The sequence below is a fragment of the Staurois parvus genome, unplaced genomic scaffold (genome assembly GCF_062004578.1).
Source record: "Staurois parvus isolate SC_StPar_1 unplaced genomic scaffold, SC_StPar_1.0 ptg000679l, whole genome shotgun sequence".
NCBI classification, from domain to species: Eukaryota; Metazoa; Chordata; class Amphibia; order Anura; family Ranidae; genus Staurois; species Staurois parvus.
In genome coordinates this window covers 1,761,319-1,788,290 of record NW_028318475.1, presented here as the reverse complement: position 1 = coordinate 1,788,290, position 26,972 = coordinate 1,761,319, and the positions used below count along the sequence as shown (strand labels likewise).

The 26,972-nt window shown below is 44.4% G+C and overlaps 1 protein-coding gene across 1 annotated transcript in view; it reads left to right on the top strand.

The window, feature by feature from the left end:
* The window catches only part of LOC149447631 (putative E3 ISG15--protein ligase HERC6), a 112,574-nt gene that overhangs the window by 37,468 nt on the left and 48,134 nt on the right, over positions 1 to 26,972 (top strand). Inside the window, exons 2-12 of the mRNA XM_089652321.1 lie at positions 3,542 to 3,701; positions 4,343 to 4,419; positions 5,689 to 5,916; positions 5,996 to 6,090; positions 7,985 to 8,112; positions 10,126 to 10,277; positions 13,671 to 13,747; positions 22,720 to 22,838; positions 23,865 to 23,924; positions 24,218 to 24,311; positions 26,485 to 26,674. Coding sequence (XP_089508447.1) covers positions 3,542 to 3,701; positions 4,343 to 4,419; positions 5,689 to 5,916; positions 5,996 to 6,090; positions 7,985 to 8,112; positions 10,126 to 10,277; positions 13,671 to 13,747; positions 22,720 to 22,838; positions 23,865 to 23,924; positions 24,218 to 24,311; positions 26,485 to 26,674 — 1,380 coding nt within the window. The remainder of the gene's footprint in view (positions 1 to 3,541; positions 3,702 to 4,342; positions 4,420 to 5,688; positions 5,917 to 5,995; positions 6,091 to 7,984; positions 8,113 to 10,125; positions 10,278 to 13,670; positions 13,748 to 22,719; positions 22,839 to 23,864; positions 23,925 to 24,217; positions 24,312 to 26,484; positions 26,675 to 26,972) is intronic.

Sequence of the window (26,972 nt, the reverse complement as noted above, 5' to 3'; positions counted from 1 at the left end):
TCCAGAAGCTGGCAGGAATGGAGGTGGGCAGGATCAGAGGCTGGCAGGAATGGAGGTGAGCAGGATCAGAGGTGAGCGTGAATGGAGGTGGGCAGGATCAGAGGTGAGCGTGAATGGAGGTGGGAAGGATCAGAGGTGAGCGTGAATGGAGGTGGGCAGGATCAGAGATGGGTGGGAAAAGAGGTGGGTGGGAAAGAATCCTCAGGGCTACCTCCTGTGTAGCCAGCTGCAGCCACCGGCTGGCTTTGCTGATGTGTGGGAGGTGTCTCAGGCTTCCCTCGTTTGCCACCATAAATGCGGCAGCGTGCAATGTCTGGCATGTGTGCCAAGGGTTGTCAACCCATGATTTATAGCACGATTTGAATGTAAATACTTACAACAGATATTCTGACCTTGGATGTAGGAGAGGCCAGTACAAGTTTGTTTTTTTTTTAATCACATTTTATTTTGACAAGATTTTTTTAGATATTGAAGGAACAAAAACAGGTAAGCATCGATGTAGCTTATGTCAGACATAATGGGAAACAGGTACATACATTATTACATGCAGTTACAGTGGTGTGAAAAAGTATTTACCCAAAAGTCTTGTGGATTTAAGATTTGTTTTGGCAAATGTGAATTGAACCTTTTTGTTCTTTTTGGTCAGAAGCTGCTTTCTCCTTGGAACTCTCTCATGGATGCCATTTTTGCCCAGTCTCTATCTTATTGTTGAATCATTAACACTGACCTTAATTGAGGCAAATGAGGCCTGCCGTTCTTTAGATGTTGCTCTGGGTTTTTATGACCTCCTAGATGAGTAGTCGTTCTGCTCTTGGAGTCATTTTGGTAGGCTGGCCATTCCTGGGAAGGATCACCACTGTTCCAAGTTTCTCCATTTGTGGATAATGACTCTCACAGTGGTGCGTTGGAGTCCCAAATCCTTAGAAATGGCTTTGTAACCCCTTTCCAGACTCATACATGTCAATTACTTTGTTTCTCATCTGTTCTGGAATTTCTGTAGATCACAGCATGATGTGTTGCTTTTTGAAATGATTTCTTGATTCAACAGGTCTGGCAATAATCGGGCCTTGGTGTGGCAATTGGAATTTAACTCAACTTTCCAAAAAATGTGGTTAATTATTGTTAATTCATGATTTAGCAAGGGGGGGGGCAGTTACTTTTTCACAAATTACATTTGTACCCCATTTTTCTGCAATATAGATAGTCAAAAAGTTAAATCAAATTTTGCATAAACATGTTAATGTACACTCTAGTTTATTTCTACTATACACATGCCAAATTGGGAACAACACTCTTTATTTATTTATCTTATTTGGAAGAGGGAACACATAATGGTGTCCGGCAGCTTACACAAGGGGAGCAGTAATACATTGGCAGCAAGGAGTAATCTTTTTTCTTTTCTTCCAGTACAGTACCGCCACTAAGATATCTGATACTAGAAAATAGTGGGAAAAGGTTTGTCAAATAAGTCATGCCCTTTAGGAACATCCACTTTCCTAACAGACTAACTGCCTGAAACTGTACAGCACCCTAAAATCATTCCTCTTGTGACTGCTAGATGCCCCCAGCTATGAGAATTTAAACTAATCTGAAACAATTTTATAGTCCCCAGCTATGAAACTTTAAAATAATCTGAAACGATTTTATGGTCCCCAACTATGAGACTTTAAAATAATCTGAAACGATTTTATGGTCCCAACTATGAGACTTTAAAATAGTCTGAAATGATCTTATGGTCCCCAGCTATGATACTTGAAAATAATCTGAAATGATTTTATGGTCCCTAACTATGAGACTTTAAAATAATCCGAAATGATCTTATGGTCCCCAACCAGGGGCGGACTGACAACTCATGGGGCCCCCGGGCAATAGGGGATCATGGGGCCCTCGTGTCCTTGCCCAAAATCAAAAAAGCCTATGAAAAAGGTACCAGGGGCATCTCATGGGGCCCCCTACTGACCCCGGGCCCTCGGGCAGTGCCCGAATTTCCAAATGGTCAGTCCGCCCCTGTCCCCAACTATGAGACTTTAAACTAAACTAATCTGAAATTATTTTATGGTCCCCAGCTATGAAACTTTAAAATAATCTGAAACGATTTTATGGTCCCCAGCTATGAGACTTTAAAATAATCTGAAACGATTTTATGGTCCCCAGCTATAAAATTTTAAAATAATCTGAATTAATTTTTGGTCTCCAGCTATGAAACTTTAAAATAATCTGAAACGATTTTATGGTCTCCAGCTATGAAACTTTAAAATAATCTGAAACGATTTTATGGTCCCCAGCTTTAAAATTTTAAAATAATCTGAAACGATTTTATGGTCTCCAGCTATGAAACTTTAAAATAATCTGAAATGATTTTATGGTCCCCAGCTATGAGACTTTAAAATAATCTGAAAGGATTTTATGATCTCCAGCTATGAAATTTTAAAATAATCTGAAACGATTTTATGGTCCCCAGCTTTGAGACTTTGAAATAATCTGAGCTTTAAGACCCTCCCACTGTTAGTGATGATTGGCCACACCTACTATTTGGTGCCGTTTGGTGTGTGTGCGTGTGGGAGGGATGTTGTTTTGGGTGTGGGGGGTATGGTTGAGTTCCTGCACCTATTCTCTGAGGAAAAAAGCCCTGCATATCCCAACCCCTCTCCTCTTCTAGCACTAGAATACAAAATGACAATGCCTAGACTGTCAATTTGAAGCTTGAATGACTGGTGGCCTCTGCACTGTTTGAGAAGGAGCTAGTAATACTTATCGGCCCCTGCGGGGCTTTCTTTAAAGCCTAACTCCAGGCAAAAATCTAATTTTATATCTCAAACCTTGCCAACACATCCTCCTAGCATAACCTACTGTATGTTTTATTCATTGAATGTGAATGTTTCTTGTATCCATCCTCACTATATCCTGCTCTGTGGACCAAGAACATTGTATCTCTCACGACAGGTCCCATGGATGGAGTGGGTGGTATTAGGTAAATTGTGTTCACCACACACCTCCTTTTACAGCTGCACCTCCCCTTTGGCACCAAAGCTGTGCTTCACCCCTTCACTTCCAGCAGTGTGCTGCTGGCCCGATGGCCATGTCTCTTGTTAATTAAGAGGCAGAGAAGAAATGCCGATAAGCAAGCACAAATCTTACCAGAATCCTATGGTCTCATGGAAATGTAGTCTGATCTGACAATCGAGTAGCTGGTCAGAAGTAATGTGCACCTGATTGCTGTGTTCTTCTGACTGTAGGGGAAACTTGGAATGCACTGAGCATCGGTTGACAGATGTCACAGATGTAATGTTATGTGAGTGAGCTATTACTACAATAATATAGCATTATTATTATACAATATAACATGAAAGCAAGAAAATCATCACTGATTATGATCTTGGAGTTGGGTTTTAAGACCATAAGGCATTTGTTCTTATTTGACAACTTGTACCAGAAAAATGGCTACTGGAATGTTAGCATCTACAGCTATTTTTTGTAGCTCAATGAGAATCATTATGTTTAGTGTTTGTATTAAATGTTGTGCATTTTGTTTTATTGACAGAACCAATCCATGCTCTGGAAGCACAAACTATTATTGACATGAGTTGTGGGTCAAACCACTCTGTGGCAATATGTAGTGAAGGAAACATCTTTACGTGGGGCAATGGTTTGCATGGAGAACTTGGATCAGGACAGGTGTCTCAAAAAAGTCCTATCCCAAGGTAAGTTGGGTAATGTCATAGCAGATTTATTGAAAGTGGTGGGATTGTTGTTGAGCAAACCCTGCCCAAGTTGCAAGCTGTCTAGTATACAATACAACCTCCTAGAGACTTATTATTTTACTCATTTTACACAGCATTGTTTTTATCATGATACTAGATTAGACCGTCTAACATACAGCAAATTCTGTAATTTATTTATTTATTTCAGGTACTTATATAGTGCTGTCCATTTTACGCAGCGCTTTACACATATATATATATTGTACATTCACATCAGTCCCTAACCCTCAAGGGGTGTACAATCTAAGGTCCCTAACTTACATTCATACATACACATACTAGGGCCAATTTAGACAGGAGCCAATTAACCTACCAGCATGTCTTTGGAGTGTGGGAGGAAACCGAAGTACCCAGAGGAAACCCATGCAGGCACAGGGAGAACATGCAAACTCCAGGCAGGTGGTGCCGTGGCTAAGATTCGAACCAAGGACCCTAGTACTGCCAGGCGAAAGTACTACCCATTTAGCCACTGTGCTGCCCAATGTAATGAGATTTTGTCAAGAAATTATAACACAGCAAACGGTTGTATCTGTAGAGCACAAGTTCTGGTTACTAACACTTTTATTCTTTATTCATTACAGAAGGATCACTGGGCTATCTGACATAAAAATCATACAAGTAGCTTGTGGACACTACCATACGGTTTCTCTTTCAGAAGGTAAATGTTACATGAAGGGAGGGATCATTTTTTTCAATGTCTATAGTCAGAGATATACAGTAAGCCTTAGAAACTAACTGTATACACAAGATATAAAGAGGTATTACACTAATCTGAAGGGCGTGGGCAGGACAAGACCCAACAGCATAAGCCAAAATTTAAGAGTATGAATAGAGTTTTTGCAAATATGTTTTTATTTAATTGGGGTCAGGAATAAAGATTAAAATGTAAAAAATATGTTTAAGTTAAACAAATATGAAACACTGAACACCTATATCATGTATTCAGATATGAAACCAGCAGGTGAAGCTTTGGGCTTCCTTTTTTACATGTTTCTCCTGGTGTAAACAAAACCTACTGTTTACAGAACCCAATAACTCAAACTAGAATGTATACAGCAATTAAATGAGTCAGAGTGGGGACTCATCTCCCTCTTTATCTAAGGATTTAACAGACAGACACAGGTATCTGAAATTAGATATCTATTGCCATGTTCTTTCTTTAGAAAACCTATATTGTTCTGGAAATGTTTTGCCATGTATTGAAAGCTTTTTTTTTTTTGATTTAGATGTGGTGATGGGTTAAAACTACTGTCAGGTTTCTGTTGCTGTCTGTGTCCCGGTTAAGCTTGTCCCCTGAGGAACCAGACAAAATTTGATATGTGAGTGGCCCTGCTGGCCACCTCCCATGGACATACTTCAATTGAAAAATCAAAGGAGCTGTGTGGAAAATTGTAGGCCAAACAGATGCTGCATCTAATCAGATACAGCCACTGTTCCAGTATTCTGACAGGTGCAGGTGTCAGTTGTCAGAATACAGTAGGTGTAGCAGGAGATTCATCCAATTGTGTTGTATAGCAGGGATGGAGGAATCTGTTGCATTGTTTTCATGAAGCATTGGGGAGATTTATGCTCTCTTACTGTTCTGATCACCAATAATGAGGGGAAATCTTACAGAGGGGATAATTGTTTAATATCATTCTGCTGTGTTTACAGTACAGGACGATAAAAAAATCGTCCTAATGAAACACAGATGGTGAAGAAACTGACAGTGGTTTTAACCTTCCCTCACTCTATTCAAAATGAAAAAAAAATGTTTCACTTTAGATAGACTTTAAATAATGTAAATACAACTGGCAAAGACCATTATAGATACCCCTTAACAAGCTCCAACTTATAGCATAACATATAGGGAATTTTGAAGTGAAGACATCTTGAATTATTTGTATCAGGAAAGCTATTGCTGAAATATGCCCTTTAATTTTTTCAGACAGCAGTGTGTTCTCATGGGGAAAGAATGATGCTGGTCAGCTTGGCCTGGGTTATAAAACATCTGATCATGCCAGTCCTCAACTTGTGAAGTCCCTTAGAGGTGTCCCACTGGTTCAGATCACTGCAGGTGGTTCCCAGAGTTTTGCATTGTCTATGTCGGGAATTGTCTTTGGATGGGGAAAGAATAATGCAGGACAACTAGGATTCAAAATGGCTCCTCAGAGAGGTAATTTGCAGTTAGTGGTTAAAGAGTATATGTGAAGCTTTAAGAAAGCAGCTTAAATGATACTTTTCTCTTCATTTAGCAGGAATATTTAAACCGTATGCAGTAACCTCCTTGAGAAACCTCAGCATTACTTATATAAGCTGTGGGGATGAACATACGGCTGTTCTAAGCAAGGTAAAATTAGTGCTGGTCAGTCAAATAATTACTGTAGAGCAAAGCAGACAAAAAATGTAATAGATGTTGTAATTGATACATTTACTTCTTCTGTCCATCCTAGGGATGGTATACCATTTGTCAGGAATGTATTTACCTTAATGGCACCTGTGAGCCAGTTCCTAGGGTAACATTTACAAATTGTGATAACTTTTTCCTCGTTTTGATTAAACAGGGAACTCTCCCCCCAACAAATTGCTGTTAAAGTGGAACTAAACCCTCCTATCATTTATAACCAAGGAAGGTGCCATCTTATATTCTGTTTAATATACAGTTGCCATGGTGCTGAATGTGTGATTAGTTATAAAACCAGCCATTTGAAGTTCAAATGAGAACTGACATAAGCACACTGGGAACCTAGACCAGTGGTCGGCAAGCCGCGGCTCGCGAGCCACATGCGGCTCTTTACACATTTTAATGCGGCTCTTCTGTGTGCCGGGCGCTCGCTCCCCTCCCTCCTCTCCCTCCTCTCGGGCGGCCGCTCCCCTCCCCTCCCTCCTCTCGGGTGGCCGAGGACTCTGCAGCTAGCCCAGCAATGATTGGCCAGTCTCGCTGCCACTCACATCCTGATAGCTAGTGATTGGCTGTCAGGATGTGTGTAGGCGGGGCAGCGTGACGAACGTGAGGGGAGCTAGGCTCCTCTCACAGTCCGCCCTGAAGACCGGAACGGCGCGGGGAGCACGGCGAGAGGAACGTGCGGAGCAAAGGTAAGTGAATTGACACAGGGGGGACTTGACTTACTACTTGCTACTTACTTACTACTACTATATGAGGGATGAATTAATATGGGGGATGAATTACTATATGGGGGATGAATTACTATGGGGGATGAATTACTATATGGGGGATGAATTACTATATGGGGGATGAATTACTATGGGGGATGAATTACTATGGGGGATGAATTACTATGGGGGATGAATTACTATGGGGGATGAATTACTATATGGGGGATGAATTAATATGGGGGATGAATTACTATAGGGGGGATGAATTACTATATGGGGGATGAATTACTATGGGGGATGAATTACTATATGGGGGATGAATTACTATAAAAACCTATTGAAACTAAAAACAGTGTACCATCCTATGTATTTTCAGTTTTAAAAATGTGGCTCTCAAAATAAATTTCAATCGTGGTTTTGGCGAGATTTGGCTCAGTTGAAAAAAAAGGTTGCCCACCACTGACCTAGACAGTTATCAGGGAAATGCCTTGAGTGTAACTGTTTAGGGAAACAGATAACTCTGTGAGTTTAGTTCCGCTCTAAGAATACAGCTATAAAGAAATGTCAGCGCATATAGAATAAGGTACTGATAACCTGACTAGTTCTCTTTGCTAGAAACAAAACATTTATCAGAAATAAATGGTAAAAGCCCACCTCCAGCCAAAATGTTTTTTTCTTATTTTGGGCTTGGAAGGGTTACAGATACTGTTAACTGTTTATAAATGCATTTGGGAGATTTCTGTTCAGTACATTTGATGGGTGTCAGAACAGGAAGGAGTAGGGAAATTTTCCCCAATGGGACAATATTTTTTAGGAAATAAAGGAAGAATTAAAACCCTTCTCATAGAAGAATAAATTCAGTTCAGTTTTATTAATTGAACTGCCCATCTCTACACTTTTTCAATCCTTTCTAATTAGAATGTGGTTTCAATAATACTTTTTAAAGATAGAATATTATGCGTCTCTCTTCCAAGACTATACTGTATTTCTTTTAACATTGCTTTCTCTAGAAGGTGTAGTTTGGCATTTCACAATGTTGATAATTTACTACATCAAACACACTACTTATTTCTTTAAAACAAGAACAAATTTGCAGACAGTTGATGACAATGTTTTTTTTTTTATAGGATGGCACGGTGTACACATTTGGTGATGGCAGCCATGGACAGCTAGGAAAGAATGTGGAGGGTAACACAGCAGAACCTCAGAAGATTGAAGAGTATGAAGGACAAGTTTCACAGATAGCTTGTGGAAGGTGTGGAGCAAACTATAAAATTAATATTTTGTTAGGAATGGAAACATTTTAGTATATACACTATATTGCCAAAAGTATTGGGACACCTCTCCAAATCATTGGATTCAGGTATTCCAATCACTTCCATGGCCACAGGTGTATAAAATCAAGCACCTAGGCATGCAGACTGTTTCTACAAACATTTGTGAAAGAATGGGTCGCTCCCAGGAACCCAGTAAGTTAAAGCGTGGTACTGTGATAGGTTGCCACCTGTGCAATAAGTCCATCCGTAAAATACCTTTGCTACTAAATATTCCACGGTCAACTGTTAGTGGTATAGTAAAGTGGAAACAATTGGGAACAATAGCAACTCAGCCATGAAGTGGTAGGCCACGTAAAATGACAGAGCAGGGTCAGTGCATGATGAAGCACACAGTGTGCAGAAGTCACCAACTGTCTGCAGAGTCATAAGCTAAAGACCTCGAATCATTATGAGGCCTTCAGATTAGCACAACAACAGTGCATAGAGAGCTTCATGGAATGGGTTTCCATGGCCGAGCAGCTGCATCTAAGCCTTACATCACCAAGTGCAATGCAATGTGTCGGATGCAGTGGTGTAAAGCACGCCACCACTGGACTCTAGAGCAGTAGAAACTTGTTCTCTGGAGAGACAATTCACACTTCTCTTTCTGGCAATCTAATGGACGTGTCTGGGTTTGGCAGTTGCCAGGAGAATGGTACTTGCCTGACTGCACTGTGCCAAGTGTAAAGTTTGGTTGAGGGGGGATTGTGGTGTGGGGTTGTTTTTCAGGGGTTGGGCTTGGCCCCTTAGTTCCAGTGAAGGGAACTCTTAAGGCATCAATATACCAAGACATTTTGGACAATTTCATGCTCCCAACTTTGTGGGAGCAGTTTGGGAAAGGCCCTTTCCTGTTCCAACATGACTGCTCACCAGTGAATATAGCAACTTCCATGAAGACATGGATGAGCGAGTTTTGGGTGGAGGAACTGGACTGGCCTACACAGAGTCCTGACCTCAACCCGATAGAACACCTTTGGGATGAATTAGAGAGGAGACTTGAGCCAGGCCTTTTCGTCCATCATGAGTGCTTGACCTCACAAATGCGCTTCTGGAAGAATGGTCAAACAATCCCATAGACACACTCCTAAACCTTGTGGACAGCCTTCCCAGAAAAGTTGAAGCTGCTATAGCTGCAAAGGGTGGGCCAACTCAATATTGAACCCTACAGACTAAGAATGGGATGCCATTTAAGTTCATGTGCATGTAAAGGCAGGCGTCCCAATACTTTTGGCAAATAGTGTAGAAAAAAGTGATTTCTGTAGTAAGCTTTACTGGTTACTCTTACACCTGGTTATTCTTTTACTAAGTCATTAGACACAATCTGTGGAATTAACTAAGCTTCCTGTGCCATTATAAACTGTCAGAAGGGATGTGCGCCTGTTTCAGGTTTATCTGTGCCACCCACACCAATTTCTATTTCAGAGTGAAATAGAAACTGGCACTGTGTCTGCACCTAATTGATGGAGGGAATGTGGTTATTTTTCTTTAGAAAACTGCTGAAGATTCCCTCCAGGTCCAACCTAGCCTGTGGGATGTGAGACAGCACACATACCTCTCTTTGCCCATACAGTGATTACACTACATGTGCAGAATTCCCAGGGTTAACAACCATAATCCTCCCACCCGCTCTGACCTGTTCCAAGTGTGGACTGCATGCCATTAAGATTAATGGAACCCACCCATGGGTCTCGCATTTTGTGAGTGGGTGGTTGCAGGTGCGGGATAAAGTGTGGCTCCCACCCGCACTAGTGTGAACCAAGCCTAAGCAATGATTGCTGTTAATATGGGCAGACTTTCACTGTGGTAGATCATAGCTCTAACTGTGCATGACCAACACTGATACTCGAGAGGAATCTGAATGACACACACAAAATATCACTTAACTATTAAACTGTTTTATAGGTAAATATAGCAATGATATTGTTAAGCAGAAGTATGTTTTATGGTTTCAGCTACCACACTCTACTGTATGTCTTTACTTCTAACTGCATTGTGTCCTTTGGTCGTGGGCTGCAAGCAAAACTAGAAACATCCAGCACTGATAAAAGTCAACCTCCACAGGAGCCAGGGGAATTAGACATTAGTTGCCTAATCTGTCCAAAAGGTACAACACCTTTGCTTTCAGTGTCATATTTATGTCTCACAATACGGTATATTTTATTAACTTATCACTTCATTCTGAAAGTACTATATATTGCAACACAACCTAAAAATCTTGTTTTCAAGCTTTCATATCACAATTTGTTTGATTGCATGTAATATTTTGAAAGGAAATAATTGGCCAGTTTGTAATTTAAAATATTTTAGAAAATTGACAAAAAATATCAAACACAAGATTACTAGAATTATTACAGGGGCTTGCATAAATACTCACCCCCTTGGATCTTTCTACATTTTGTGCTGCTAGGATCTGGAATTAAAAGATATAAGATATTGTGTTTCTTATCCAAATAGTCCAAAATAGTGAATAAAATTCAGATTTTTTTTTTAAAGTGTCTTTCAAAAAAACTGACTGTGTTTCATAAATAGTTAAAATGTCCAAATGTAAGCTGTGGTGTAATAAACTGCCTTGAAAAGTCACATCAGAGACTGAATGGAGTCCTATTGTGTACACTACAATTATCATATTATCTCAGAAAAAAGTTCCAGAGAAGTACCAATTAAATGTTATGTTAACCCTCACCTTGTAAAACAACCCGTTCGCTTTAAAATAAAAATGAAAGGCAAATTATTTACAGTGCTCAGCATAAATGAGTACACCCCTTTTGAAAAGTAAGATTTTAATCAATATCTCAATGAACACAAGAACAATTTCCAAAATTTTGACAAAACTGAGTTTTATAGAACATTTGTTTAGCTCATTACATGAAAGTTAGGTTAATAATATAACTTAGATTACAAAATCTTCAGTTTTACTAATACTAGTTGATGCAAAAATGAATACACCTCACAACAAAAACTACTACACCTAGCATTTTTCATGACCTCCATGATTTGTTATGACAGCACCCAGTCTTCTAGGCATGGAATGAACAAGTTGGCAACATATTGCAACATTATCTTTTTCCATTCTTTATTCATTCTTCAAGAATGACCTCTTTTAGAGTCTGGATGCTGCACGGAGAATGATGCTCAACTTGTCTCTTCAGAATTCCCCATAGGTGTTTGATTGGGATCAGATCAGGAGACATACTTGGCCACTGAATCACTTTCACCCTGTTCTTCAGAAATGCAACAGTGGCCTTAGATGTGTGTTTTGGATTATGGTCATGTTGGAAAAGTGCACGACAACCAAGGGCATGGAGTGATGGTAGCATCTTCTCTTTCAATATAGAGTAGTACATCTGTAAATTCATGATACCATCAATATAATTCAGCTCCTCGAAACCAGCAGCACTCATGGAGCCCCACAGAAGGACACTGCCACCACCATGTTTCACTGTAGGCACCATGCATTTTTCTTTGTACTCTTCAGCTTTGCGACGCCATAGAGATTTGCAGCCATCAGTTCCAAAAACATTTATCTTGGTCTCATCACTCCAGAGTACTGAGTCGCAATAGTCTTCTTCTTTTTCAGCATGGGCCCTGGCAAATTCTAGGCCGGCTATTTTGTGCATGGGCTTTAGGAGAGGCTTCCTTTGTGGACTGCACCTATGAATGCCATTCTTCTGCAGTGTACACTGTATTGTGTCAACAGCAATAGTCACCCCAGTTTGGCTTCTACTTCTTTAACTAACTGCAGTGAACTTGCATGGTGGTTTTCTTTAACCCTTCTCATCAGAAGACGCTTTTATCGAGGTGTTAACTTCCATGGACGGCCTGGACATCTCTGAGATGGTTGCAGTTTCATTTTTGTTAAGTTTTTGTATCACGTTTGCTACAGTATTCTGACTGATAAGTAAAGCTTTGCTGATCTTCTTGTAGCATTTACCTTTTTTGTGTAAATAAATTATTTTCTTTCTCAGCCTTTCCTCTTCCATGTGGTGCCATGGCTGACAGCACAAAATGGGAAGGGGTTTTCTTTGTTAAGTAACACCCTTTTTATAATCAACTATCTGATGGACACCTGTTTAATGAATAATTAGACTTGGTGATTAGGATTTTGTTGTCTAAAATTTATCTTTGCTCCTAAGACTTTCATTGGGGTTTATTCATTTTTGCAACATGGTCTTGAATTAATTTGTTAGGAAAAATACTTTTTTTGTGTGTGCAAATTAACAAATCTTGTTTGCAATCAATTGGCTGCATTTGTGGGAGTATTTTTTAGTATAGTGTCCCATAAAAAAATGTTGATTCTGAAAGGAAAGTTTTCTGACAAATCTGTTAGGGTGTACTCATTTATGCTGAGCACTGTATGTATACATACGTATAAAATACACTATAAATACCCTTTTCCCCTTTTTTAGTGATCGCATACCCTCTGTTCTTAGCAGCATAAGGAGCTCAGAGAGCTGGGGGAGGAGAAACGGCAACCGACTGATCTTCAGAGTGAATGGCTGTGCAGCAGGAGTGTTTGTCAGCACAGATCTGATCATTGAATGAGAGCAGGCTGAGTTCTCAGTACAGCTAGAGAATTGGCCATACTGTGCTCTCCTGCCTAGTATGGTCAGTTTTAATAGGAAAGCAGAGGGACTGCCAGGAATACCAGGGATTTCACACAAAGGAAGCAATACAAGAGAACAGGATATTTTTTCATACAAATACATGGTACAACAGGCACGTATCACAAATATGACATGTTCGGTTTATATATTCTTTAAGGATGTGTTTAAAAAATCACAGCACAATTTATTCCATTATTATCATAAAAAAGGAAGCAATATGCCACAGCAATGGCCACAATGAAGACTGTCCAGCAAAACTTAGTGTCAAAGAAGCAATTGTGTGTCTAGCAGATCTGACACCTGGGACAATCAATTCCCCTCCTCTCCAGAATGGTCTGAAGTAATAAAGTAGTGAATTGTGTTTGTGACCATATTGTGCTTACCTACAAAATATGCTTTATATGTTCTATAAAATGAAACTGTCCCATTACATATGCTTTTCTACACACAGCCTACCTTACAGGGGTAATTCTCAATGGTCAGGAGTATGAAATGTAAAACACATTGGGCGGGGGGGGGGAGGATTTTTCAAAACTGGAGAAAACAGAACCTTGAGCAGTTGTGCGTGACATCAGTCAACCTACTCCAGATTCTGGCTGCTCCAGTTTTGATTAATTCCCCTGTTTATAGTGCAGGGGTCAGGAGTACATAACGCACAGACCACTTTACAGAGTACAATCAAAACCCCCTTCCTCCCATTACAAATCATCCCTCAAAGTACAGATCTCTCCTAACATTCCTATATCCCCCCTCCCAGCCTACCACATCAGTACAGCTCCTCCAGCACAAACCTCTCAGTACAGACTCTCCCTCAACACAGACTGACCACCCCAAAACAGACCCCTCTTCACAGATAGACTGCATCACTTGACATTGTAATGTTTCCCTTTCAGACTTTGTGAACATCCATATCAAACGGATCTTTGCTGGAAACTATGTCAGCTTTGCAACATCTTCTCTTCAAACACAGGTTTTGTTTTCAAACACCTTTCTGTTTTAGGGTTGTCTTACATAACCAGTTAAATGCAATTCAATGTTTGAGTTAAAAGATTGGTTCACTTTAAAAAATAATGAGATGCCCCCTAGTTTCTGCATTTAAAGTCTTTGTGCAGTGATTTGTGATTGTGCTGATAATCGGGATATGCCATATACTATTTCATGGCTATTCTTATGCCCCATGTAAGCCCCCAGATTTTTCTAAACAGTTTCTGGGTTGTACCCCACCATGTTAGTGTGAGTAGTTTAACTGTTTACTGTTGTATGTGTTTGTAATTGTAATTTCTTTTTTTTTTTTTCGATAAAGTGAACTTATTTTTTAATTCCTGAGCAATAATTGTTTTTGAAAGTGTTGGTAAAATAGTTCTGACTGATGAGGTTTCATTTCCTTTGCAGGCATGTACAAGGGGTCTTCAAAAGCTTTTATACATATATCTACAGTATATGTACAGTAAGTTAAAAAGAAGCGCAGAAGCTTTTTGAAGAACCCTTGAAGTTTAACTACAAATACAGTTGTCATTCTCAGTAAGAGATTTGCTCATGTGTGGTCGTTTTTATCTGTATATCAAATTAAAATTGTACATACAGTGCAAAATAATGTTGTATGCAATAGCAACTCTCAGTGTGGATTCATGTGTGTGCAGTGCAAATTGAGGCTCCGTTTTCACAGCTAATTGACAAAATAGTTTAGATTAGGTTCAAGACAGGTTTAGATCAGGTTCAGGTCCGGATCTTATCCTGTTCACAACTGCTGTCATGTGCAGTTTAGAAGCGTCTCCCATAGAAATCAATAGCCTGTAATAGCACCTGAACTGGACCGTACTGCTCAAAAATGAGACAGTACTCTTTTTCAATCTGCACTGAATCCACACTGCCAGTACACCAGACATATGTGAACAGGCACCATGGGAAGCAATGTTATTTCACATGTCATATAGATTGGATGCCATTAAAACTGCATCCAATCCATATGTGAACCGGCACTCAAGTTCCATTAATTATTGATAGTAATTGGCTTCACAGTTTATCTTCTTCCCCTGGAAAGAATGTTCAGAACGAAGATGCTTGGACCCATCTGCTTCTTGGGACTTTTTTCATTTGTCATCTCTGCAATCCAGTTCCAGTGGCAATGATCGTGTACAATTTGACATTTTCTTGAAAAAAAAAATGTATATAGATAGAGCTAAACAGCTAAATAGAAAATATTAGAATTAACTTCTGTTCCTTGCCAATGTACCTAGAACAGGGGGTCCTCAAACTTTGTAAACAGGGGGATGGTCCACAGACCTTCACACTGTTGGGGGGCTGGACTATAGTTTGAAAAAAATATGAACAAATTCCTATGCACACCGCACATATCTTATTTGCAAAAAAACAGGAAAAAACAATATAATATTTAAAATGCACTGTACTCTGTAACGCACTGGACACCGCTATGCACTGTACACTGTAACACACTGGAAACCGCAATGCAGTTTTGCTCTGTAATGCACTGGACACCGCAATGCACTGTACTCTGTATCACACTGGACACCAATATGCTCTGTACACTGTAACGCACTGGACACCAAAATGCACTGTACTCTGTAACACACTGGACACCATAATGCACTGTACACTGTAACGCACTTGACACCGCCATGCACTGTACACTGTAATGCACTGGACAACTCAATGCACTGTACTCTGTATCACACTGGACACCAATATGCTCTGTACACTGTAACGCACTGGACACCAAAATGCACTGTACACTGTAATGCACTGGACACCAAAATGCACTGTACTCTGTAACACACTGGACACCAAAATGCACTGTACACTGTAACGCACTTGACACCGCCATGCACTGTACACTTTAATGCACTGGACAACTCAATGCACTCTACGCTGTAACACACTTGGCACTGTAATGTACAGGAAACCACAATGCACTGTACACTGCAATGCACTGTACACTGTAACGTACTGGACACCAATATGCACTGTACACTGTAACGCACTGGACACCAAAATACACTGTACACTGTAATGCACTGGACATTGCAATGTACTGTACACTGTAATGCACTTGACACTGCAATGCATTGTAGACTGTAATGCACTGGAAACCGCAATGCACTGTACACTGTAACGCACTGGACACCGCAATGCACTGTACACTGTAACGCACTGGACACCGCAATGCACTGTACACTGTAACGCACTGGACACCGCAATGCACTGTACACTGTAACGCACTGGACACTGCAATGCACTGTACACTGTAACGCACTGTACTCTGATACACTGGACACCGCAATGCACTGTACACTGTAACGCACTGTACTCTGATACACTGGACACCGCAATGCACTATACACTGTAACGCACTGGACACTGACACACTGGACACCGCAATGAACTGTACACTGACACACTAGACACTGCAATGCACTGTACACTGACACACTGGACACGCAATGCACTGTACACTGACACACTGGACACGCAATGCACTGGACACTGAAACTGCAATGCACTGTACTCTAACGCACTGTGTACTGACACACTGGACACCGCAATGCACACTACCTGGTGAGTGCTCCTTCTCTCCTGTTCCTCCACTGGCTGCAGCAGGTGAAATTCTGGGTTTCCAGGCTGCCGCTCACTGAGTTCTCATGGCTGAGGACCCAGCGAGCAGCCTTTTTTTTCCCGATTTTTTTATTTTTTTTGTACCGGCTGGCCTGACGGGCCGGCTAAACATCTTTGGCGGGCCATATCCAGCCCACCGGCCGTAGTTTGGGGACCTCTGACCTAGAACAAACAACTAGAACAGAAAAGGCAAACTGCTACCTTAAGTTATCCATACTCTGGTATATTTTACAAGGGTCCATACAAACAAACAATCTCCGCAGCACATTTGATAGTTCAGTTAGAGACTTACAAATGTTGTTCAAAAGTACTTCAAAATTTTTCTTTTGATTCTGGTATGAATGGAGTTTCCAGAAGGAAAACCACACCCTGCTTGTCAGGGCTCCCAGGTATGACCAGAGGTGTGTGACTGATGCAGGGAAACGCAGACTTCAGATATGTGATAAACAATACAATTTATTAACACTAACCATACAAACATAAACGCAGTGCAATACTAAACATAATACAGTGCAAACAAACCAAACCAACCACCCACAGATAACAGTACATACAAGCAAGCGTCGTCAGGCAGGCCGGGTCAATATCAATTGGGCAGGTAGGTACAGGGGGAGCAAGCAGAGAATGGTCGGGGTCACAGGCCAGGTTCAGCAGGTAGCAAGCAGCGTAGTACAGAGGGTCAGGCAGAGGGATGGTCAGGGTCACAAGCCAGAGATCAAAACAGGTAACAAGCAGCGTAGTACAGAGGGTCAGGCAGAGGGACAGAAACAGGATGCAGGACAGATACAGGGCCCAGGACAAACACAACACCAAGGCAGAGTCTGTGGGTCTGGCCATCCCTTAAATACCCCAGCATCATCAGTTCCAGGTGTTAGCCGGCTGAAAGGTTGAGTCTCTGATTGCTGGGAGCACCCGCTGGCCAGCCCTGGTACTGCAGATCAAAAGGCAGGTGAGTCCCACCATTGCTGGCCAGTCCATTCCTAACAGTACCCCCCCCCCCAAGGAGCGGCCTCAGGACGCTCCAAACAGTCCTAGCTGGGCAAAATGTTCCACCGCCCGGGTCTGGTAACTGGCGGGATATCAAAGACTGGCACACCGGGCAGGACTCCGGGCAGCGGCACACCGGGCTGGACTCCGGGCAGAGGCACACCGGGCAGAGGCACACCGGGCAGAGGCACACCGGGCAGAGGCACATCAGGCAGGACTCCGGGCAGAGGCACATCGGGCAGAGGCACACCGGGCAGGACTCCGAGCAGAGGCACACCGGGCAGAGGCACACCGGGCAGAGGCACACCGGGCAGAGGCACACCGGGCAGAGGCACACCGGGCAGAGGCACATCGGGCAGGACTCCGGGCAGAGGCACATCGGGCAGGACTCCGGGCAGAGGCACATCGGGCAGGACTCCGGGCAGAGGCACATCGGGCAGGACTCCGGGCAGAGGCACATCGGGCAGGACTCCGGGCAGAGGCACATCGGGCAGGACTCCGGGCAGAGGCACATCGGGCAGGACTCCGGGCAGGACTCCGGGCAGAGGCACATCGGTTTACCAGGCGAAGCAGCAGGCAGCGGGCCACCAGGCGGAGCAGCAGGCAGCGGGCCCCCGGGCGGAGCAGCAGGCACCGGGCCCCCGGGCGGAGCAGCAGGCACCGGGCCCCCGGGCGGAGCAGCAGGCACCGGGCCCCCGGGCGGAGCAGCAGGCGTCGGGCCCCCAGGCGGGGCGACAGGCATCGTGCCCCCAGGCGGGGCGACAGGCATCGTGCCCCCAGGCGGGGCGACAGGCATCGTGCCCCCAGGCGGGGCGACAGGCATCGTGCCCCCAGGCGGGGCGACAGGCATCGTGCCCCCAGGCGGAGCGGCGGGCGCCGGACCCCCAGGCGGAGCGACAGGTCTCGGGCCCTCAGGCGGAGCGGCGGGCGCCGGACCCCCAGATGGAGCGACAGGTCTCGGGCCCTCAGGCGGAGCGGCGGGCGCCGGACCCCCAGGCGGAGCGACAGGTCTCGGGCCCTCAGGCGGAGCGGCGGGCGCCGGACCCCCAGATGGAGCGACAGGTCTCGGGCCCTCAGGCGGAGCGGCGGGCGCCGGACCCCCAGGTGGAGCGACAGGTCTCGGGCCCTCAGGCGGAGCGGCGGGCGCCGGACCCCCAGGTGGAGCGACAGGTCTCGGGCCCTCAGGCGGAGCGGCGGGCGCCGGACCCCCAGGCGGAGCGACAGGTCTCGGGCCCTCAGGCGGAGCGGCGGGCGCCGGACCCCCAGATGGAGCGACAGGTCTCGGGCCCTCAGGCGGAGCGGCGGGCGCCGGACCCCCAGGAGGAGCGACAGGTCTCGGGCCCTCAGGCGGAGCGGCGGGCGCCGGACCCCCAGATGGAGCGACAGGTCTCGGGCCCTCAGGCGGAGCGGCGGGCGCCGGACCCCCAGGTGGAGCGACAGGTCTCGGGCCCTCAGGCGGAGCGGCGGGCGCCGGACCCCCAGGCGGAGCGACAGGTCTCGGGCCCTCAGGCGGAGCGGCGGGCGCCGGACCCCCAGGCGGAGCGACAGGTCTCGGGCCCTCAGGCGGAGCGGCGGGCGCCGGACCCCCAGGAGGAGCGACAGGTCTCGGGCCCTCAAGCGGAGCGGCGGGCGCCGGACCCCCAGGCGGAGCGACAGGTCTCGGGCCCTCAAGCGGAGCGGCGGGCGCCGGACCCCCAGGCGGAGCGACAGGTCTCGGGCCCTCAGGCGGAGCGGCGGGCGCCGGACCCCCAGGAGGAGCGACAGGTCTCGGGCCCTCAAGCGGAGCGGCAGGCGCCGGACCCCCAGGCGGAGCGACAGGTCTCGGACCCTCAGGCGGAGTGGCGGGCGCCGGACCCCCAGGTGGAACGACAGGTCTCAGGCCCCCAGGCGGGGCGGCGGGCACCGAGTCACCAGGCACAACCATGGGCTCCGAGTCAACTGGGATGACCGCTGGCACTGGGTCAGACATTGGATCGTCTGGCTGGACAGCGGGCATCGGGTCACCAGGCATCAGGTCATTTGGCTCAACAGCGGGCACCGCGTCATCTGGCAAGGCAGTGGGCTCCGAGTCAACTGGTATGACCGCGGGCACTGGGTCAGACATTGGATCGTCTGGCTGGACAGCGGGCACTGGGTCACCAGGCATCAGGTCATTTGGCTTGACAGCGGGCACCGCGTCATCTGGCAAGGCAGTGGGCTCCGAGTCAACAGGCACGACAGTGAGCACCGGGTCATCAGGTACCGGATTGTCTGGCTCGACAGCGGGCATCGGGTCACCAGGTATGACAGCGGGCACTGGGTCACCAGGCATCAGGTCATTTGGCTCGACAGCGGGCACCGGATCAGGTACCGGATCATCTGGATCAACAGCGGGCATCGAGTCAACTGGCCTAATAGGATCGTCAGGCTGGATCAGTTCATCATGCTGAGTAGAGGCATCAGGCCGAGTAGAGGCATCAGGCCGAGTAGAGGCATCAGGCCGAGTAGAGGCTTCAGGCCGAGTAGAGGCATCAGGCCGAGTAGAGGCTTCAGGCCGAGTAGAGGCTTCAGGCCGAGTAGAGGCATCAGGCCGAGTAGAGGCTTCAGGCCGAGTAGAGGCATCAGGCTGAAGAGAGGCATCAGGCTGCATACAGGCATCAGGCTGAAGAGAGGCATCAGGCTGCGTACAGGCATCAGGCTGAAGAGAGGCATCAGGCTGAAGAGAGGCATCAGGCTGAGTAGAGGCATCAGGCTGAGTAGAGGCTTCAGGCTGAGTAGAGGCTTCAGGCTGAGTAGAGGCTTCAGGCTGAGTAGAGGCTTCAGGCTGAGTAGAGGCTTCAGGCTGAGTAGAGGCATCAGGCTGAGTAGAGGCATCAGGCTGAGTAGAGGCATCAGGCTGAGTAGAGGCTTCAGGCTGAGTAGAGGCTTCAGGCTGAGTAGAGGCTTCAGGCTGAGTAGAGGCTTCAGGCTGAGTAGAGGCTTCAGGCTGAACCACGGAAGGCAGGCTCACCGGTTTGGATACTGGCAGGATGGTATTGGTTGGAAAGAATTTTCGCTTTTTTCTGGTTTTAACTACTGGAGCACTGCAAGTAAACGCAGGTCTGCAAACGAATGGAGCAGCTGGAGACAGAGAAGAACTGGAGGATGGAACAGGAGAGGGAGCGGTTGCTACAGAGGGCTCTTTTACAGGGTTAAAGGCAGGATAGGTGCAGCGAGTGGGAACAGGGTACTGACATGCGGTAGATAGCAGGGCAGGAGGAGCTGTTGGGAATGCAGGAATAGAGTTTTGAGGAAATAGATTAGAAGCAGGAATGGGTCTTTGTAAGCTGACTGAGGCTGGGTGCAACAAGTCTGTCCATGTCTGCAGTATGGGTTGAACAAAGCTGAGCTTACACAAAGCCTGTCTGGTCAATGACTGCACTGCGTTTATACAATCTCTTAGTGTCTGTGGTGAACATGTGGAATAACGCTCCAGAAAGTAACCCACATCATCCTCTAATAACCACACCAGGGACTCTACCTGGTCTGCACTAAATGGTGGCAAAAATTCATCTCTGCATTCGGGGGAACCAGATGAAACCAACTCAGCACAAACCTCAATCAAAGGCTGCACCTCAGAGAACTCTGTGCCCTGATCTAAAAGAACATGAGCGAGCCGTATACATTCTAGCAGTTCATCCCGGGTATACTCCTTCAGAGTTTGATAAGCATACTCCCTGTCATCAAACACTAGCAGATATAAATATTCAACCTCATCAAGATCCATCCTTCCCATCAACAAGCCAAGATGGCTTCCCTGTGCAGCCACTTCTGGTCAGGATTGGCCTTGGTGTAATGTCAGGGCTCCCAGGTATGACCAGAGGTGTGTGACTGATGCAGGGAAACGCAGACTTCAGATATGTGATAAACAATACAATTTATTAACACTAACCATACAAACATAAACGCAGTGCAATACTAAACATAATACAGTGCAAACAAACCAAACCACCCACAGATAACAGTACATACAAGCAAGCGTCGTCAGGCAGGCCGGGTCAATATCAATTGGGCAGGTAGGTACAGGGGGAGCAAGCAGAGAATGGTCGGGGTCACAGGCCAGGTTCAGCAGGTAGCAAGCAGCGTAGTACAGAGGGTCAGGCAGAGGGATGGTCAGGGTCACAAGCTAGAGATCAAAACAGGTAACAAGCAGCGTAGTACAGAGGGTCAGGCAGAGGGACAGAAACAGGATGCAGGACAGATACAGGGCCCAGGACAAACACAACACCAAGGCAGAGTCTGTGGGTCTGGCCATCCCTTAAATACCCCAGCATCATCAGTTCCAGGTGTTAGCTGGCTGAAAGGTTGAGTCTCTGATTGCTGGGAGCACCCGCTGGCCAGCCCTGGTACTGCAGATCAAAAGGCAGGTGAGTCCCACCATTGCTGGCCAGTCCATTCCTAACACTGCTTCTTTGAATTCTCTTGTTACTCTAAAATTAACCAACCATTTGAAAATCAAACGTTCCAAAAAGGTATGGCCATTTGTAAACTGGAAGCACAGAGTTTTGTGCAGGAATAGTAATGCTATCCATCCATGTCTTGAATCAGCAGAAATCTGAGCCATTGGTGGCCCTGTGAGCACCAGGAGACCCTCAAAAGTTGATTAAAAAATCAGCTGAGTTGGGTGGAAAATTCTCCACCTAAAAGTGACTGCATCAGATGCAGTTACTCTTTGGATATTCATACAGTCACGGGTGCTGGCTTTCTGAATACAATAGCATGCAGGTAGGGGCAGACTGACAACTCATGGGGCCCCCGGGCAATAGGGGATCATGAGGCCCCTGTGTCCTTGCCAACACCCAAAAAAGCCCATGAAAAAGCCAATTAAAGGTACCAGGGGCATCTCATGGGGCCCCATACTGACCCCGGGCCCTCAGGCAATGGTCAGTCCGCCCCTGCATGCAGGTGAGTTTCCTCCATCTATGCTGTTTAGCATGGATGGGGAAATCGAACAATTTTCTCTCCTCCAGTTTGTGGGTTGAACAAGGAAATACTAAACATGTATGACTAGCTTAATAATGAAGGCCCAGCTAGATTGCACTAGCAAAGAGGCAGTTTGGAGTGTTTCATCATATATGGGAATGGATTTCTGACTTTCAGCAACATGATGTGTGACTAGCCTTGTGCCTCCCTTTGCAGCTTGGCTACACTGGGCCATGACCTATGGGTGATCTAGGAATCTGGCTTTGCCTGCAATGCAATCTTAGACAATAATTGACACCTTCTTCTCTGCCTGCACATGAAATTCTGTTTTATCGTCAATTTAGAAGTTAATTTTTCAGTAAAGTTCTAATATTCATTCCATAGAACCATAAAACAACAGCACTGATTGACAACTTGCAAAAGATCTGTCGACTTGACAAAGACATGGTAAAAGTGTGGACAGACCCAATCTCTGGGAGAGAGAAGAATCAAGATGCCAAAAGGTCTCTGTAATACCATACTTGAAAATAAAATAATTTCTTATTGGCTATAGACTGCTGAAAGGCACCAATTATTTGACAAGGCACACAGACTGCTCTGTTCTACTTAGCATTTAAAAATCTCATATAGGGACAAAGTTCACATGAAATATTAGGGTTTATTTCACTAACATTCACAGTAATATTATTATTTAAAAACATCAAACTCTACAATATTGTGGAAATTAATTCCTTACCTCATTTCTTGTGTTTTTTTAAATTGTACTTTTTTTGGGGGGGGGGTTTACAAAGCACCTTTTATGACATTATTTGACTCTTTTTAAATAGATATTTTTATTTAAAATAGATAACAAAGACATCCATCTATCAGTGTACAGATATGAACAAGCAATTGTTTAAAACAACATAGCAGTCCCATTACACATATAACATATTAGACTGACTCTGTATTACTAGCCTTTATGGCATAATGAGATTGAACTGACTTCTTTAATCTTTGAACCATTTGAAGTGATCCATTAACACTCACTAAGAATTTTTCATTTTACCCAACAGGGAAAGTGACATTTTTAATTCTGTTTTAACTAAGAATAATATTTGGAGTTCTGTAGTCTACAAAATGGAATTATTTTGTGTTTTGTAACATAACATTATATTGTCAATTGTGGTGTGGCAGGTTAATTAACATGGCATTTTGTATTGTGCCTTTTTTGTCTTTTGTAGCACAGCACCATTGAGAACACAACATGACAATATTTTTCTAACATTTATTTATTAGAGGTACTTATATAATGCCGTCAATTTATGCAGCGCTTTACATATATATTGTACATTCACATCAGTCCCTAACCCTTAAGGGGTGTACAATATAAAGTCCCTAACTCACATTCATACATGATACCTCTGGTAGGATGGAGGCTGTTGTAACTGTGGGAATTTTGTTTTGGTTTCAGCTGTAATAACATGGTTGTAGCCTGGCTAGTGCATGCTGTGGTGCTTAATGTGACTTACTGTATTTCTATTTTTTAGGCTAATAACTAAGATATTTTCTTCACCTGCTTGCCTCACTGCAAGTTTTCTGAAACACCGGTAAGTTTATAATAAAAATCACACATAAGGAAGTAATGCTTATATTTCTTGATGTTTTCTATAGTTCATTATGTGATTTTGTGGTCATGAACAGGCCAGTAGGCCACCATGAGAATTAGCATGGTCCTCATCAACCTGTTAGGATTTCACCATGTTGCAACCTTGCTATTGCTAGGTGCCATCAGTCTATCATTCTGCTATTTATAAATCTATGAAACAATTCCTTGTGCTACAAGTTAGCATACTGGTTAACCATCTATACTAAACCAGTTTTTTATATCTCCAACTTTTAGAGCTTCTCCATTGGACACATCTCCAATAGTGGACCTTAACGTTGCAAGTGAATTATTTACAAAAATATGTCAAAGCAAATGGATTGTGGATATAGTAAGTATGTGAGCTCAGACATTAAAAAAAGGCATTTGTAAAGATGTCCACTGCCAAGGATCTATGCATCCATGAGCACCAACAAAACATGCTAGACATTTTTAGGGGAAATAGATAATTTAGCTGATTGTTATTGATTGTTAAGCCAGTGCTGAAGTGTCTTAGAGCTACAGAATGCCACCCACTCTTCTCATCTCCATAACAAAGGGGAAGTGTTCTGTGGCACTAACCTACTATACTTCTTCATAACATTACTTAACTACTCCAGAGGATTTACCCTCCTTCCTGACCAGGCCATTTTTTGCAATATAGCACTGCTTTACTTTAACTGACAATTGCGCAGTCATGCAACACTGTATCTAAATTCAATTTATGTCCTTTTTTCCCAATCGCCAGGTGCCGGAATGGAGTCTCCAGCTGGGACCCGGTGATTGACATCCGTAGCTGACAAATGCGGCCCGGAGATGCAAATCTTGTGTGTGTTTATGTATATATACATATATGGGATTTTGCACGCAGCCCTGCCGCCCTGCAGCAGTAGTTCTGCTATAGGGTGGGGGGAAGTGGTTAATATAACAACAAAGTGTAAACACAGGACAGCACTGAATTTCTGGCAGGATCAACAGATAATGTTTTTTACTTAATGAACACATATAAGAAAACACTTTCAATGGTATAATTAACAGAACAAGAGGGAGAAAACAAGGGAAGTCCACAGTTATGGTTTGGCTACTCTTTCAGAGTTTGATAATGCAGTCTACTATGATTGGCCAAAATATAAATCTCTCAATAGAATTATATTATTATCGCTATCATAGTACATCAAGTAGTAAGCACTTATGATACACTATATGGCCAAAAGTATTGGGATGCCTGCCTTTACACACACATGAACTTTAATGGCATCCCAGTCTTAGTCCATAGGGTTCAATATTAATTTGGCCCACCCTTTGCAGCTATAGCAGCTTCAACTTTTCTGGGAAGGCTGTCCACAAGGTTTAGGAGTGTGTGTATGGGATTGTTTGACCATTCTTCCAGAAGAGCATTTGTGAGGTCAGGCACTGATGATGGACGAGAAGGCCTGGCTCATAGTCTCCTCTCTAATTCATCCGAAAGGTGTTCTGTAGGGTTGAGGTCAGGACTCTGTACAGGCCAGTCAAAGTCCTCCACCCCAAACTCCCTCATCCATGTCTTCCTGGATCTTGCTTTGTTCACTGGTGAGCAGTCATGTTGCAACAGGAAGGGGCCATCCCCAAACTGCTCCCACAAAGTTGGGAGCATGACATTGTCCAAAACATCTTGGTATGCTGACGCCTTAAGAGTTCTTTTCACTGGAACTAATGGGCCAAGCCCAACCCCTGAAAAACAACCCCACACCATAATCCCCCCTCCACCAAACTTTACACTTGGCACAATGCAGTCAGGCAAGTACCATTCTCCTGGCAACCGCCAAACCCAGACACATCCATTGGATTGCCAGGCAGAGAAGCGTGATTTGTCACTCCAAAGAACATGTCTCCACTGCTCTAGAGTCCAGTGGCGGCGTGCTATACACCACATCTGACACTTTGCATTGCACTTGGTGAATTAAAGCTTGAATGCAGCTGCTCGGCCATGGAAAACCATTCCATGAAGCTCTCTACACATTGTTGTTGTGTTAATCTAAAAGCCACACAAAGTTTGGAGATCTTTAGCTATTGGCTCTGCAGACAGTTGGTGACTTCTGCACACTGTGCGCTTCAGCATGCGCTGACTCCGCTCTGTCATTTTACGTGGCCTACCACTTCATGGCTGAGTTGCTGTTGTTCTCAGTTGCTTCTACTTTGTTATAATACCACTAACAGTTGACCATGGAATATTGGATGACTTATTGCACAGGTGGCAACCTATCACGGTACCATGCTTGAATTCACTGAGCCCCTGAGAGCGATCCACTCTTTCACAAATGTGTGTAGAAGCAGTCTGCATGCCTAGGTGCTTGATTTTATACACCTGTAGCCATGGAGGTGATTGGAACACCTGAATCCAATGATTTGGATGGGTGTCCCAATACTTTTGGCAATATAGTGTATAAATGAATATACATTCAAGATACAAGATGTTTTTGTCTGGCAGAAAAGGTTCTTGTCTTGCACAAAAATAACTACATACATTTTTTTATACTTTCTTTCAGTTGTGCCCTGTCTTGAAAAATGATCTGATTCCAGTCATCGAATCTCTTCCAACTCTCTATGAGGCTCTGTCTATATATCTTCTACTTCCAGAATTCCCTATAATGTATGATGTGAACATCTGCTTACCATTAGTAGCTCCTTTTGCTTATGCTATCAACAATCTCAACACTAACGCCTTGAAGTTGTTGGGTAAGTTCTATATGAAGGTTATTTAGTACAACCTCTAGCAATTCTGTTCTACATAAAATATAAATGCCTTTGCTACATTGATGGCCAGTTGGTCAGCAGTCAGAGCAGTGGCTAATTCAGGAACGGATTGGCTTAAAGCTGGCACAGCAACAGGCTGAACTGGAGCAGGCTGAATTAGAGCAGCTAGCATGGAAGCAGGTTGGGCAGAATTATTAGACACAAGCTAAACTGGATCTGCTGACACTGAGAGAACCTGAACTGCAGCAGCTGGCACTGAGACAACCGGAACTGGAACAGC